This window comes from Peromyscus eremicus, unplaced genomic scaffold (assembly GCF_949786415.1).
Source record: "Peromyscus eremicus unplaced genomic scaffold, PerEre_H2_v1 PerEre#2#unplaced_83, whole genome shotgun sequence".
Classification (NCBI taxonomy): domain Eukaryota; kingdom Metazoa; phylum Chordata; class Mammalia; order Rodentia; family Cricetidae; genus Peromyscus; species Peromyscus eremicus.
Window position 1 is genome coordinate 138,677 of NW_026734323.1, and position 16,767 is coordinate 155,443.

The following is a 16,767-nucleotide window of genomic DNA, read 5'->3' on the forward strand; positions in this document are numbered from 1 at the left end:
GGGCAGTATGGCTTCCAGTAAATTGCAGAAGATGTAGTTTGTAGGTTGGTGAGGGCTACTGCTGCTGAACCCAATAGTTCCTTCTCATGACAAGCTATTATACTCTGGGGAGTTCTTGGCATTCCCTTGAATGTTCCCAATGTTGTGGGAACACCAGGTGACTGTGGGGTATTCTTTCACTGCCCATAGACATGTCAACAAGACTGAGAAGGCTGCTTGGGAGAGAGAATGGAGAACATGGGGGGACCTGAGAGAGGCAGAAGGAAGCTGGGCTTCAGTCTCAGTGTAAAACATGGAGAAATAAATGGTTCTGCAGAGGGAACAGTGAGTCATGAAAAGAAGTTGGGAGCTTCATGGAGGAGGTGGAGCTTGATCTGGGCCTTCCAGTACTGGGGCTTAGCATCTGGGAACTTCTGGGAAGCAATGGGCTTATTCTGCTTCTCTGAGTGCCCTAAAAGCGGGGCCAGAGTCAACAATTTCTGATGGTTAGTTTGGGAGAGCCAAGCCTGCAGTGACTTTTCTGGAGGATCCTTAATCTCATTTTGAGTGGAAAGGAGGGATAGCAGGAGCAAAGTGGTAACTAATTAGGTGTCCTTCTCTGGGTAGGGTGTTGCTGCACGTCATCCTAGTGGATTCCATCAGTTTCCATGGGAATCTAATGCCAATGAGAAGAGAGGGAAACTCTCTTAGCCATGCACCTGGACACAGGTGATGAGGACTTAGTACTGCTAAGCTCTAGGGACAATAGGACTTTCCTGCACCACATCAGATATGAGGTTACATTGTCCTCCAAATCTACATAGTTGGGCTATCTTATGTCTTCAAGGGCTGGTGGACTGCATTAGAGAGGGAGACACACGCCTAGCCATGGTGGTTGAGGACAGATACATGGCTCATGGAACCAATTTGAGGATAGCTGCCCTACTCTTTGGGGCCCTCAGTGGGTCCCTAGCTTTTCCTCTTCCCGGGGCTTCCTCTTGGGACTATCATAGATTCTCCTGGCCCTATGCCATTCAGGTGTACAAGTTCACTTTGCTTTATCTTCCTGCAGGGACTACTGGGAAGACATCAACCCAAACCTCCACATCCACTGAGCAGGAGCAGCAGATGACAAAGTTGGAGAAACTCACCCTTCACCTACAGAGTATAACATATGAGCAAATTGAACTGCATGGAATCCTGGCCAGTTATACAGACAAGGATTTGCAGAACAGGTAGTCATTATGTGCACTTCTCTGCTGACCATCTTAATGTCACAGTGTGTAGCTAAGCTTTCTTGAGGAACAGGAGGCTGAACCTGCAGGGTGTCCTGGTGGCTAAAATTATTTTCCTGAGTGCATAGAATTTGGAACCTGGGTACATGTGAGATGGGGACACAGGCTCTTCTTATTCATCCAAATGAAAAGCAGAGCCTGTGGCCTGAATCACAGTCTAAGGATAGGGACAGTAGCGTGTGAGCTCTCAACATGCATTTCAAGAGGCCTTGACAGGTATTGGCTTGTGGGAGATGCTAGGTTCTGTGAGTTTGTGGTGAGTCTTTGTACTTGACCAGCAGATGATTGTGACCAGCAGCTGGACAGGTCTGGTCCCATTCATCCATCTCAGTTTGTGGCTGGAGGCCTGATGCTTATCACTGCTTCTCCCTTGTCATCCTCCTCATACTCTGAGGCAATTCCACCTACCTGCATTTCATGGGTAACCTGATTGTATGTGGTGGGTGTGTGTGTGTGTGTGTGTGTGTGTGTGTGTGTGTGTGTGTGTAGGAAGTAATAGCCTGATAGTTTTCTTGGCTCCTCCTTATATTCTGAGACAGTGCAAACTCTCTGTACTTCATGTGCATTCTGAGTATATGTAGTGTGAGTGTGTGCATGTGTGTGTGTGTGTGTGTGTGTGTGTGTGTGTGTGTGTGTTAGAGGGCATGAGGTTGTGTGTGTGCACTCCAGGTGTCTAGGGTCTGTGGCAGGGCCTGAGGATTTGCCATTATCATATTTTCCAGGGGATGCCATTGATGACACTAGAGAGCTCCACTTTGAGAAGCTCAGGTCTTGGCCACTGTTCTCACTTTGGTGGAACATTGGAATCCCCTGTGGAGTTTATAAAGCCTTCCTGAATTTGGGACTCCTCCCTGGAAATACTCAATGTATTCTCTGGTCCTCTATGTAGCAATAGGCAGCCAGGCATGATAATCCCTGTTGTAAAGACAGGAAAAATGTCACCATAGGTTTTCCGTGGCACCAGATATGTGACACAGACTCCCGGGATCTTCTTGGAGAGGTAATCTATAGCTCCAGTTTTACTGAGGGAGCTCGTGCAGTCCTGGATAAGTCCCTTGGACAACCTTTTCTTCTGGCCTGAGGACATGATAGGAAGTTTATTTAGCACCAGGAGGTCCCAGTGTGTAAGTGTCAGGCTGTGGCATCCATGAGGCTGAGGAGTCCAGAACATAGCCAGATTCCATATGATCCTTGTGGCCTGTGTTCATAAGGTCCTTTCCTCCAGGGGCCAGGCCCTACCACAGGCTGAATTCTTTTGGGATGCTGAAAAAGGAGCATAAGCAGGTGATGTCGGACTTGCAGAAATTGCCCATGGAAATCAGTGATGGTGTGAACAAGGTCAAACAGCTGATTGAGGAGAATGTATCCTACAGGTATGTGCCTGATTTATTTTGGGAGGGACTGATTCTACCATCTTTCTCTTTCACCCAAAGTGAGGGCTCTGATTCTTGCCTGTCTGCCTCTTAGCAAGCAGTCTGACATGTGGTCCTTGGCCTTGTGCCTCTTGGACTCAGTTTTGCTAAGTGTGAAAAGACACTGAGTCCCTCCAAGCATTGTGCTGCCATCCTCAGGAGACCCTTGATAGAAAAATGTTTTGTACCATGAAGGGAGTGTCAGGTATCCTAGTACCTCTGGGGCTCTAACCAGGGCTTCACAGAGCTGCTTTCCTTGGTAGCCATAGAGAGAATTGATTCTGGTTGGGACTTCTTCCCTCCTTCCGAGAGTGTTTGCCCTCTACCTGCTGATGCTTTCCCAGTATCATGGACAGTTAAATACAGGAGTGGGCTGCACCCTGTTCTCAGGGGGACAGGAACCCTTTTGGCATCAGGGTTTTCAGAAGTACTTTGAATCTTTTTGGAATTTGGTTAGTTTCTAGATTTGGCCTGCATCTAAGTGATGCTGGCTTGGCTACTGAGAGCTCCATTCTTGGGCTGTCTGGGAGTCTGGGACTTTTCAGCCCTGGTGGTACTTGGGAAAAGGAGGCTGGCTGGGGCTCACCATGTTTTGGCGCTTGTTCAGTTACCTCCACAACCAGGTCCTCTGAGATTGGACTCAGCGGAAGGAGAGTGTACATGTGTTGAGACTGAAGAACGGACTGCTGTGGAAGGAGCAGATTGAAATGCAAGAGTCCTGTGAGGAGCTGAAGAGGCTCTTGAAGGAGGCCCATGAGATGATCTGTGACCCTTCTGCTGAGCAGCAGCAGGTAAGCTGAGGCAGCAGGGGCAGGCGCCCACCTTCCAACCACAAACATAGAGACACCCAAATAACCATCCACCCATCCATCCAAACTCCCAGCTACATACCATCCAAGTGTTGATTTCTGTGCTCATTCCCAGGTCTTTCTGGAGAGTTAGCCTCTTTCAAGAATCTGGATAATTGGCAAGCAAACCCTCCTGCTCTGCCAGAAGCTGCAGTACATTGAGAGAGCTGGGTCAGTCACATATCACACACCTACATGTCATTATGATCAGAGGGCTGCTATGCAGGGAGCTACTTAGAGAACAGCACAATGCTTTCATTGATGATGTCAGTGGCCTGTGGCTCATTTGCTTTGCAAGGGTCATGTGAGATCACAGGGAGGAAGCAGCCTTCAAGGACTAGAGCCCAGTGCCAGTGCCAAGTGAGTGGTTCTCATTGTCAACGATTTGGGAGGCATGGGTTCTTCTCCCTTCTTCCTGCATCCCAATGTGTTCTCTTCATTTTGCCAAGCTCTTGGTTCATGTGACAGATGTCTGAGTAGCCCCTTCTCAGTCCTTTTTCTGGGCATGATACTTGACTGTTCTCCCATCCTGGAGCTTCCAGTCTGGAGATGACTGGATGACCAAAGATGTGGGAGGACTTTGACAGGCTGAGGGTTAGAGTGACACATTTGAAGCTCAAGAAAATATTTTCTCCAAACCCTCAACATAGTCTGACTAAGCTGTGTGCTCTGCTAGGAATTTTCTAGGCCCCAAGGGATGTATAGCAGTGTTTTGGGTCTCAGTTGAAACACCTGATGTGCATATTTTAAATCCAACTGTTTATTCAGCAAGATGCACTCTTCACTTTTTTCTGTTAACTTCTGATTTCTGTGCTCTGTGTGTGACCTATGCAGGTGTGTATAAATGTGTACATTAGTGGGTGTGTTCAGAGACTACATAATGAAATTCCGTGTTGTCATCTGTTGCTCCCTCTCTTGTTCCCTTGGTCCCAGGTCTTTCACTGAACCTGAAATTTTCTCTTTGGGCTAATCAGGCTGGTCAGCACTCTTTGGATCTCCAGACCTCCAAAGTAGAACTTCTGTCTTGTTTTTTTGTCATCCAATTTTAGAAGTTTCAATTGCTCAGAAAGAGGAAGGACATATTTGCTTTCTCTTCTGCTTATTTGCTTTTATTGTTTTGATACTAATGTGTTTTCTAATAAATAACAAAAATGAAACAATAAATCTATTTACAAAATAAACAGTAGGCTTCTTTCCTTTCACTGCCCAGAGCTAACACCATAGGAAATGTCTGGTTTGTCTCTTACTTCTCAACAGAGAATCCCACAGTGCATCTCCTTGCTGACATTATGTTGCTGACTATATCATGTGCATGGCTGTGTCTCAGAACAAATTCCCTTTCATAGTTGTGCAGAGTGCTGCATTCCTGAAAAGCACTTCAGGTGATCTCACTGGCCTCCTCCTGACTGACATTGGGCTGAATTCATATCGTATGCACTGTTATCTTTTGAAAATTCCTGGTGTTGACCATGGGTCACTTTCTTTCTCTTGGACTATCAAGGTCATCTGTGGAGGAGCCAGGATAAGTTTAGTGAAGACACTGTGATGGGTGAACTTGGAACCTGTGGGGTCAGGGGTTTTGTGATGGATAAAGTTCATTCAAGGAAAAGTAAGTGCAGGCCGGAGTAGCAGAGCCTTGCTGAGTCTAAGAGCCTTGTAGACAGCATAGAGGACCCACGACCTCCACATGCATCAGAAAAGGTGATGCAAGGCAGCAGTCCTCTCACTGACCATTCTAGGTTCAGGAAGTATTTATGTGTGTGTGTGTGTGTGTGTGTGTGTGTGTGTGTGTGTGTGTGTGTGTTGGGGTGTGGTATGTGGAGTGGTGTGCTTTCCTGTGCCTCTTTGTGTGTATGTGTGTGTGAACTTCTACGTGTGTGTTTGTATGTGAATACTGTCTATTGCTTGCCCAGAAGTGTTCATGTGTGTGTATGTGACCATGTGTGGGTGACTGTTATGTGTGTGTGTTTATGTGCGCGTGTCCATGTTTCCTGTATGTATAGGGTATTTGTGTTTGTTTGTGAGTACAGGTGCTTATAGGTGCAAGCCTGTTTCTATGTGTGGAGTTTAACCTCTTTTGTGTGTGTGTGTGTGTGTGTGTGTGTGTGTGTGTGTGTGTGTTTCTGCATATTTGTATGTTCACTTACTCATCTTTAATGATGATGGAACCAACTTTTTTGAAAAAGCACTGTGCCCCCTCACTTGGCATCCATCAAATATTGCATGCTGCTGCCCATCTTTCTGCATGTCCACGTAGATCACTAGAACAAGGACACAAAAACTACTGTAACTCAATGGTTTTCAGGTATTTGTAGAGGCAAAAATATTTATCTGCCCAGAAATCCTTGGAGCAAAAAAAAAGGAATGTGGTACATGAAGTTTAGGAGGAGGCCACTGTGGCATATCAAGGTGTCTGAGAGGCAGGATAGCCTGGCTGACAGTTTGTTTCTCTTCTCTGCTCTGGGTGAATGGTGACTGCACACTCAATGGTCAGGTGGCTTGCTGTGTCTTCTCTATATCCTGTTTTGTTCTCATCCACATTGCCTGCTACCACTTGCTTTACCCCTTTGTCTAACCTTGGCTCAGTTAACTTTGGCCTTGGAGCTTGGAATGCATGTTAGTCCTTGAGAGATTCTGACTTGCAGTGTGCTTCCAGCTACATCTCAGTCCAGCAGAAGTCCCCTAGCCATGCTGTGGTGTGAGAAGGGGGCTGTCTCAGTGCACCCCGCTTAGGCTCCTGAGGGTATAAAGCACTCACCATGTGCTGTGTCTGTAGCACTCAGTAACTGCTTTTCTTCAAAGTTGTTTACTCTGAGTTAAAATCAGCCTCATGGAGGGTTTGGAGAAAGGAGGACCCTCAGACATTGCTGGTAGTGTAAATGGTATAGCACAGAGCGAAGACACACACAAGTCTTCAGAAAGTTAAACTGCAATCCCCAGGTGACACAGTGATTCCAGAACATGAAGTAGGTGTCCACAGAGAAGCTAGGGGACATTAGGGGTTTATCAACATTCCTGAGAGTAGCCTCATGATGCTTCATTCATACTTTGATTATTCAAAGTTTGAGAAAGCACAATGTGGTCAGGCTCTTCCATGGAATATTGTTCAGCATGAAATAATACATAAAATCATTTGGCACTGACTTATTCAGCCTTTTGTTACTCAAACTAATCCCTGGCACAATCACCTCACAGGAAGGAACTGTTTCTTTTGGGTCCTGGTTATGAAGACTTTCTAGTTTCCTAAGCTCTTTGCATTTGGATCAAAGTGAGGCAACCTGTGGTAAAGGGAGCCCCTTTTGAAGGAAGTTGCTCGCTTTGGGGGCAACTGGGAAACAGTGAACAAGACCAGTGGGGTAGTCTACGACCATCCAGTAGTCCTTTGCTGGGGAACATTCCTGTACTGCACAGCCTGGGGAACTTCTTAAGCAGAGTTAGTTAAGGAGCAAGGACTCCAGAGGGCCACCTGTCTGTGCACAAGGTCACAGGATAGACACTTCAATGACTGAACTGCCTATCTCTCATGCCCTCTGTGTTCTTCTCTCATCCAACAGGTTTACCTTCTTTTCATTAGTATCCCTGGTGGTTGCTCCTTATGTTAGCATTTACTGTGAAGCTAAACATGTTAGTGCATTACAGTGTGCTTGTATGTGTGCACACATGTACTCGTGTGTGTTCATGAGATTATGTGTGTGCATGTGAGTGAGCAAGCCTCCACTGAGAACACAGTCTTCTAATGAACAGGAGCAAGAGAGCCTGGATGAAAGACTGAAGGACCTGCTGAAGCAGAAGGAGCTGTTCACCCAGCAAGAGGACTTGGCAGAAAAGCCGCAACATCACTTCAGTGTCTCTGAGATGAGGTGGGAGCCCAGGCTGGGAGGAGTGGTTAGAATCATGTAGGTCACCTGTATCTTGATCTCTGTCCTTTTGGGATTCCCACCATCTGAATAGCTCCCAGCCACAGCAAGGGAAAGAACATCTCAGGATATTGTACTGGCCCGGTCAACAAGAACTTCTCCATGAAACACTATGATTGATCTTTAGTGTTTCTGTGGTTGTGTGTTCCTTATGCCCTTCTGGGCTCTCTGGAACCTTCTCAGTGTCCCCTGTGTCTACCCACAAATCTCCCTATGGCAGTCCTTAACCTAGCAGGAGGAGGCTTATTTGTGGAGGACAGTGTGTGCTCCTGCCACTTTATTTTCCTTCCAGAACATCATCTTTAGAGAGAAGGTCCTACCTTTGCGCAGATCTGCATGCAGCACACTCCTGCTGATTACAGGTTCTCTGCAGTGTGAATCTGTTTCCTGTGAAAAGGTTTTTCTGTTATAAGAAGATTTAGGAGTTGAGGAGTTGAACTGAGGCAGGATTCTGTTCTTTACCAATAATCAGATCCTTCACTGCTTTTCTTTTGTAGGCTCTCCTAGAGGGTCTACATTCAATGTCCAAGGTTGCTCACATTCACCTGTATCTAATCAGGGCCATGTATAGCTTCCCTGAACTGTTACTTAGTCATTACTACATTGTTATTTTTCTCTGAAAGTAATATACCTAGACAACTGGAGAAATGTTCTGTATTTTCTTGCCCAGCACACTGTATTTCTCAGCTCATCTTCTAGCAGATTTTAAAAGCTGAGAAAGAATCAAGGCCCAGGTATACTCTGACCCTTCTCCTTTGGGGAATACAGGGAATGACCTCAGCTGAAAGGTCATGCTGGATTGTCCAGCTGACTAGAGCTGGTTCAGGCTCAATAACTGACATGATAGGTCCCCACCAGGCCTGTTCCCTAACTGCCTTCCTCCTCCAGGTCAGAAAATCTCCAGTCTGAGTTTGAACAGGCCACAGCTCAGGGTGAGAGCCTCCTGCAGACAGAGCTGCTGCAGCAGGAGCACTAAGTCTCACAGGCAAGTGAGCCACCATTGCATCCCATCCCCAGAAAACATGGTGTTGGTGGGAGACTGGGGACTCTTGTTCTTGGCTTCCAGTGTGAATAGGCCTTGATTTTTTCTGGCCTGTGGCCCAGCCAGGCTGCTTCTGGGTCTGATTGCCTTTCCTTCTCATATAGCAGATCTTGGGAGAACTGAGGAGGCCAAAGAAGCCACAGATGCCTTGAAACAATGACATTCTATACTCTGAGATCAAGGCTTCCTCCTCAGGAGACACTCCTTCAGAGCTATGAACTCACCAGTGAGGAGCACACCAGCTTTCTTCCAGGTGATCCAGCCCCAACAGATCTATGGGTCTGCTGACTTAGTCTTCTCAAAGAAAAGAAAGAAACCAAAAATGAGCTTGAGACACTGAAAATCTAAGCCAAGAATTACTGAGAACCCTGACATTCAATAGCAAGTGGCCACTGTGAGGGGTACTACAACATGAAGGGTAGAGATGTTGGTTTTTTTTTTTTTGTTTTTGGTTGGGTTTTTTTTTGCTTAGGTTGTTTGGGTTTTCTTTGTTATAGATTGGGCTTTTGCTACTTATTTGTTCTTTCGTTTGTTCTTGTTGTTTTGATATTTTGCTAAGGCTGTTCACTGTTTATGTTGACTGATCTATTTAAGACCCTAGTTAGTAAAATAACTGTATTTTTATTAATAATAAAGTGATTTTGAACTCTTCTGTCTTAGAACCAATTTCTTTGGTCAGGTGTGTTGTCTCACTCCAGTAGCCCCAGAAACTCCTGTAACATCAAAACACTCTTATGGGCCTTGCTTTTGCTATATATTGAGTTCCCAGTCAGCCAGGTCTACACAGGGCTTAGGATGTCGATATCCATTGTATGTTGGGAAAACTATTGCTACTGTATCTCTGTGTACATATATTTAGCTCTGCCTAAAAGATACTATTCTGTATACACATTTCCTGAAATTATCATGAGCACCCAATTAATGAGAAACATAACAGTATTGCTCTAAAACTTCTCAGGAAATGAAAACATTGATTAAGGGAGCATTAAATAAATCCATGGCATGCTTGCCACCTGGGGCTATGATAATGTCCTTTCCTGGGCTGCAGCCAAGGGCCATGTCCTGTCCATGGCCCTGAGGAAGCTGTGGGGATCTGTGTTGATATCCATATCTCCTTTTACCAGTGAGGGCCTTGCAGACACCTGAAGTCTGGGCCACCACCTATGTCCATGTTGTTGTCAAAAGGATATGCCCCCCAAAAGAGCACGTGTGCCTTAGAAGCCTGTGCTGCCACCTAGGACCATAATGACATCTGGGCCAGGGCTGTTGCTGAGGGGTATGTCTGGGTCCATGGCCCTGGAGCAGCCAGGGTCTGTTTGATGTCTCAGGCTCCTGTGGCCATCAAAGACAGTGCAGATGCCTGGAATCTGGGCTACTACCTGTGCACATGGTGCTGCTGGCTCCAATCCAATCTGAGTGATCTACATTGCCAACCAGGCCCATGGTCACATCCAGGTCTGGGCTGAAGTCTAGGACTGTGTCTGGGTCGATATTGCAAAGACAGCCAGTATCTGTATTCATGTCCATGGCCTGTGTTGCCAACAAAGACCACACAGAGGGAGATAGAGGTCTAGGCTTCCATCTAGGTCCATGTTAGTGTCCAAGGGCTGTGCTTCTGCTGGGGCCATACAGATCTGAGTGGCCAATGCTGCCTCTAGGGGCTCTGGTGTCCTCCAGATCTAGTTTGCTTTTAAAGGAACTGTCTGTATCCATTGCCCTGCAACAGCCTTGATCTATGTTGATGTCAGTGGCTCCTGTTACCTCCAAAGACAGGGTAGGTTAACACAGAATTAACCTCACCCTTCACAGGCTGCAGCACTGGGGGAGCTGGACCTGCCCCTCACCAACTGTAGCAGTCGGGTAAGTGGGTCCTGTACCCGGACTGAGCAGCACATTAGAGAGTACCTTGTTGGTGGTGGTCCAGTGAGCTGTCCCTGAGGTTGTGAGAGCAAAAGAATTGAGTCCTCGTCCTTCTTCCACCTTGTGTTGTTCAAGGTGAGAGAAAGATACCTGCCCCACCTAAGCACATGCTACCTGCAGCTGGTGGGAGAGTTGGCCTCTGGGGAATAAGAACAGGAGAGCTGGGGCAGCCTCTCACCAACTGCAGCAATTGGGATTGTGGGCTCAGCACCTCACCTGGACAAAACAGCAGAGCTGTGTCTTGTGATCCAAGGGTGAGTAAGTCAAAAAACGAGGGCGTTAGAGCAGGAAACCTGGCCTCTCTCCATTCTGCGGGCTGCATGGATGAGCTAGCTGGGACAGTGCTGGAGAGCTTGCCTGGGTGGTGAGGTGAGGAGAGATGGTGAGCTAACCAAACTGTTACCATCCAGACCAGAACCAGGGCTGAGTTATCCCACCCTAACATCATCTTCATCTATGAACTGCTGGAGCATTTGAAAGGCCGGGACATGCCTATCCAAAGTTGCAGGACACAAGGTGACACTCTGTGACACAAGGCATCAATAGGATATCCAACAAGTTAAGGTCACCATCTATAGTGTAGAGAAGCCAGAGAGGCCTGGAACACTCACAAGAAAAGATCTATGGACTAAAGGGACTCACTGGATCACACTACAGCCTTCTCTTCAAGATTTTTGTTTGTTTCTAATTTTGGGTTTTCAATTTTTCTTTTAAATTTTGTTTTGTCTTGTGCGGGAGGTTTCAAGGGCAGAGCTCAGGTGTGAGGGAATGAGTTGGGGGGAAAGTGGGATTGGGATGCATGATGTAAAGCCAACAGAGAATTGCTATGGGATGTTCTGTATGGCAAATGTTTTGTTCTGATTGGTCAATAAATAAAATCTGATTGGCCAGTGGCTAGGCAGGAAGTATAGGCAGGACTAACCGAGAGGAGAAAAGAAAGAACAGGAAGGTAGAAGGAGTCACTGCTAGCCGTCACCATGACAAACAGCATGTGAAGATGCCGGTAAGCCATGAGCTACATGGCAAGGTATAGAATTATAGAAATGGATTAATTTAAGCTGTAAGAACAGTTAGCAAGAAGCCTGGTACGGCCATACAGTTTTTAAGCAATGTAAGTCTCTGTGTTTACTTGGTTGGGTCCGAGCGGCTGTGGGACTGGCAGGTGAGAGAGATTTCCCCTGACCGTGGGCCAGGTAGGAAAACTCTAGCTACAGAGAATCAATAAACTGTTTAAAATAAAAAAGAAATTAGGAAAACCAGAACTATAGTTCTGCTGTATAGGGACTATTCTCTCCTGCCCACCTGTTCACAAATAACCTGTCCAAGGCTTAATATTAATTCAAACTGTTTGATCTATGGCTCAGGCTTCTTGCTAGTTAGCTCTTTCAACTTAAATGAACCTATTTCTATTCATCTGTGTTTTGCCACACGGCTGTGGATAAAACTAGAAAATACCATCCTGAGTGAGATAACCTAGACTCAGAAAGACAAACATGGTATGTACTCACTCATAAGTGGATACTAGATGTAAGGCAAAGGAATACCAGACTACAACCCACAACTCCAGAGAAGCTAGGAAACAGGGAGACCCTCAGAGAAATGCATGGATCACCTTGGGAAGGAGAAACAGAGGATATCTCAATGAGTAAACTGGGGTTGGGGAGATGATAAAGGATAGGGGATGGGAGATGAGAATATAGGGAAACAGGATGGTCAAGCTGGAACAGGGATGGAGTGGGGGAGCAATGAAAGAGATACCTTGATAGAGGGAGATATCATGGGCATAGTGAGAAATCGGGTGCTAGGGAAGTTCCCAGGAATCCACAAGGATGACCCCAGCTTAGACTACTAGCAATAGTGGAGAGGGTGCCTGAACTGGCTTACCTCAGTAATCAGATTGGCAAACACCCTAATTGTCATCATAGAGCCTTCATCCAGTAACTGATGGAAGCAGATGCAGAGATCCACAGTCCAGCACCAGGTTGACCTCCAGGAGTCCAGTTGAAGAGAGGGAAGAGATTCCCTGAGCAAGGGGCATCAAGATCATGATGGGGAAAACTACAGAGACAACCGAACCAAGCTAGTGGGAACTCATGAACTTTAGACCAAAAGCTATGAAGCCTCCATGGGACTAGACTAGGCCCTCTGCATAAGCAAGACAGTTGTGTAGCTTGGTCTGCTTAAGGGGCCCCCTGGCAATAGGATCAGGATCCATCCTTGGTGCATGAGCTGGCTTTTGTATCCCACTACCTATGGTGAGACACCTTGCACAGCCTTGATGCAGAGGAGGGGCTTGGTCCTGCCTTAACTGAATGTATGAGGCTTTGCTGACTTCCCATGTGAGGTCTTACCTTTTTGGAAGAGGGAATGGGGTGGTATGTTGGTGAGGAGGCTGGGGGAGGGGAGGAGAGAAGAGAAGAGGATCTGTGGTTGGTATGTAAAATGAATAAAAAATTTGTTTTTGTGTGTGTGTTTTTTGAGACAGGGTTTCTCTGTGTAGTTTTGGTGCCTGTTCTGGATCTTGCACTGTAGACCAAGCTGGCCTCAGACTCACAGAGATCTGCCTGGCTCTGCCTCCTAAATGCTGGGATTAAAGGCGTGTGCCACCACCAATCAAATAGAAATTTAATAATAAAAACAGTAAGTTTAAAAAAAAGAAAAAAAATCTGAGCTATATCTCTAGTCCTTTAAAAAAGTTTTATGCCAGGGTGTGGTGGCCCATGCCATTAATCCCAGCACTTGGGAGGCAGAGGCAGGTGGATCTCCATGAGTTTGAGGCCAGCACAGTCTGTAGAGCAAGTTCCAGGACAGCCAAAGCTACAGAAAAACCCTGCCTCAAAAAGCAAACAAAACAAAATTCTATAGTTGATATGTAAAGAGTGTATGTCTTATAAAATATTTCTATATAAATTTTAGGTAAAATACTAGTAAGAAATAAACATGCAATAGTTTATGAAGGAAAGTTAAGATATGATTGATTTGGATTGCAAATATAGTAATAAATCTACCAAGTGATGTGCATGTTTAAGGCAAGAGAATAAAGGAAGGGACGTAATATGTTTTAGAGTAATGTATAACCTACGTACTAGCACTATATGCTTTAATGGGAATATGATTATAGTATAAATGAAGCGCAAGAATTTTTTAAGTGTTGGACTCAAACCCACTGTCTCATACTAGGAAAGGATTCCAACACTGATCATATGAAACCGAAAAGCTTCTGTACAGCAAAGGACACCATCATTGGAGGAAAGAGGCAGGCTACAGAATGGGAAAAAAATTTTATTAGCTATACAGTTGACAGAAGGCTGCTGCCTAGAATATTAAAACTAACTAACTAACTAACTAACTAACTAACTAACTAACTAACTAACTAGAAAAACAAACATCAAGCAAAAGAGCAACCCAACTGGACCATGGTGGCACACGGCTTTAATCCTAGCACATGAGAGGCAGATGCAGGTAGATCTCAGTGAGTTCAAGGTCAGCCTGGTGTACAAAACAAGTTCCAGGATAGCCAGGGCTATTACACAGAGAAACTGTGTCTAAAAATAAATAAACAAATAAACAAATAAATAAATAATATATAAACAATGACAACAATAAAACCAGGCAACCCAATTTAAAAAATGGGGCATGAAATGTAGCCAGAAATTTTCCTGTGTCCACCAGGCTCTTGCAGCCACTCAGACTGTTTGGCCTAATGGCTGAGGCTTCTTGCTCGCTAGATCTTACACTAAAATTAACATATTTCTATAAATCTATACCTTGCCATGTGGCTTGTGGCTTACCAGTATGTTTACATCTTGCCTTCTCTGTGTCTGGCTGGTGACTCCTGACCCTTCCCACAATTCTCTTCGGTGCTTGTCCCACATATACTTCTTGCCTGGCCGATCAGTACTTTACTTATTAACCGATCAGAGCAACACATTCATAGCATACAGAGCGATATCCACAGCAATGGAACTAAAGAGATAGTTCCCAAAATATGTAAACCAAATGGCTGATAAAGTTTTTTAAATGGACCTCCCATCTGGACAAGAGGTAAGTGCTTGGGGTCAGACCCAAAGAGGTCTGACCCTAGATCCCATCCCTGGGCACCAGCCATTCCAGGGAAGATCTGCCCAACTTGGCTCCAGGTTCTGGCCATCAGGCAGGATCCCCTACACACCCACTGGGAAGGTCCCTTCTCCAAAACCCCCGGCAGACCCTGCAATCTCCACACCCTGGCCCCACACCCATCTGACCGAGATCCCAGCCACTTCCTGAGACTTAGAGACCAGCCCGCAGCTCCCGTCCTGCCCCAGACCTCCCATCTGGACAAAAGCTCCCATACTTGCCCTGGAGCTCCCATCTGGACAAGAGAGAGAGACTTCCTGAATCTGTCAGCTCTGTCTGGACCAAGAGCGCTGATAAGACCAAGAATGAATCCACAAGGAGATGGGTAGACGTCAAGGCAGAAGTACATACAACAAAATGAAGAGCAGTACAGCATCACCAGAACCTAGCCCTCCTCCAACAGCTAGACCTGAACATCACAAAATGGAAGAAGCAGAAGAAAGCAACCTTATGAATAACACCATAAAGAAGGTAGAGTATGGTGATATTTTATTTGTGTTAAAATGTTATTTGTATGTTAATAAATAAAATTGCCCAGGGGTCAGAGCTATTAGCAAGTCATAGGAAAGTAGGGCAGTGGTGGTCTATGCTTGTAATCCCAGCACTTGGTAGGTAGAGCTAGGTAAGTCTCAGTGTGTTTAGGGATACAGCCAGTATTGGATACACATGCCTTTAATTTCAATACCAATCATAGAAAACCTGGAGGCCTATACAGACAGTTCGTGATGAAGCGGTCATGTGGTTGGGTTTACAACCAATGAGAAGGCAGAACACGAACTCGATATAAAGACTTTAACACAGGGGTAGCTCTGATTCAGAGAGGTAGGACCACCACAGGAGGAAGGGTAAGGTTTTAGCTCTTAGCTCTGACCTCTTGGCTTTCTTCTTTGCATTGGTTCTGTGTTTCTTATTTAATAAGAAGGTTGGTTACATCTACAGTAGAGGCTTATATAGAAGAAATCACAAATGAAATTGAGGAACAGACAAACAAAAAATGGGAAGAACGCTGTAAACAACTAGAGGAAAGGACAAATAAAGCAGAAGAAAACAGTAAATCCCTGAAAGAAAATCATCAAAAAGCAATGAAACAGATGAAGGAAACAGTACAAGACCTGAAAAGGGAAATAGAAAAAATGAAGAAGACACAAACATAGGGAATGCTGGAAATAGAAAATCTGAGTAAATGAACAGGAACTTCAGATGCAAGTATAACCAACAGAATACAAGAGATGGAAGAGAGGATCTCTGGCGTTGAAGATACGGTAGAAGAAATAGATTCATCAGTCAAAGAAAACACTAAAGCCAACAAAGTTATGACATGAAATGTCCAAGAAATTTGGGACACCATGAAAAGACCAAACCTACAAATAATAGGGATAGAGGAAGGAGAAGAATACCAATTCAAAGGCACAGAAAATATATTCAATAAGATCAGAGAAAAAAACTTTCCCAACTTAAAGAAGGAAATGCCTATGTAGATACAAGAAGCCTATAGAACACCAAACAGACTAGACCCCCTCAAAAAAAGTCCCCTCGCCACATAATAATTAAACAACTAAATGTACAGAATAAAGAAAGAATATTAAGAGCAGCAAAGGAAAAAGGACAAGTGACTTATAAAGGCAAACCCATCAGAATAACACCCGATTTCTCAATGGAAACTTTGAAAGCCAGAAGGACCTGGACAGCTGCAATGCAGACACTAAGAGACCATGGATGCCAGCCCAGACTAATATACCCAGCAAAACTTTCAATCATCAAAGACGGAGTGAACAAGACATTCCAAGACAAAGCCAGTTTAAACAATACTTATCCACAAACCCAGCCCTACAGAAAGCACTAGAAGGAAAATTCCAACCTAAGGAAGTCAGATACACCCTTGAATACACAGACAATAGGTAACACCACAGCAGTAAACCCCAAGGAAGAGAAGTACATACACACATTACCACCAAAAAATAACAGAAATTAACAATCACTGGTCATTAATATCCCTTAATATCAATGGATTTAATACACCTATAAAAAGACACAGGCTTACAGAATGGATACGAAAGCAGGACCCATCTTTCTGCTGCATACAAGAAACACACCTCAATTTCAAAGATAGACACTATCTCAGAATAAAAGGCTGGGAAAACACTTTCCAATCAAACAGTCTTAAGAAACAAGTGGGTGTAGCCATGCTAATATCCAGCAAAATAGACTTCAAACTAAAATCAATCAAAAGAGATC

The 16,767-nt window shown here is 45.0% G+C and overlaps 1 protein-coding gene across 9 annotated transcripts in view; it reads left to right on the plus strand.

Annotated features, from left to right (window-relative positions):
• LOC131901448 (disks large homolog 5-like) overlaps nucleotides 1–16,767 on the plus strand; it is a 260,863-nt gene that overhangs the window by 135,971 nt on the left and 108,125 nt on the right. For 3 of the 9 annotated variants that reach the window (XM_059252594.1, XM_059252597.1, XM_059252598.1), the window contains exons 2-3: nucleotides 1,052–1,214; nucleotides 2,500–2,647. The exons of 3 other annotated variants lie outside the window; for them this stretch is intronic. In XM_059252594.1, coding sequence (XP_059108577.1) covers nucleotides 1,154–1,214; nucleotides 2,500–2,647 — 209 coding nt within the window. In that variant the 5' untranslated portion in view covers nucleotides 1,052–1,153. Of the gene's footprint in view, nucleotides 1–1,051; nucleotides 1,215–2,499; nucleotides 3,478–3,610; nucleotides 3,895–16,767 lie in introns of those variants that run through there. 3 more of the 9 variants (XM_059252596.1, XM_059252595.1, XR_009376567.1) reach the window with 2 other exon arrangements.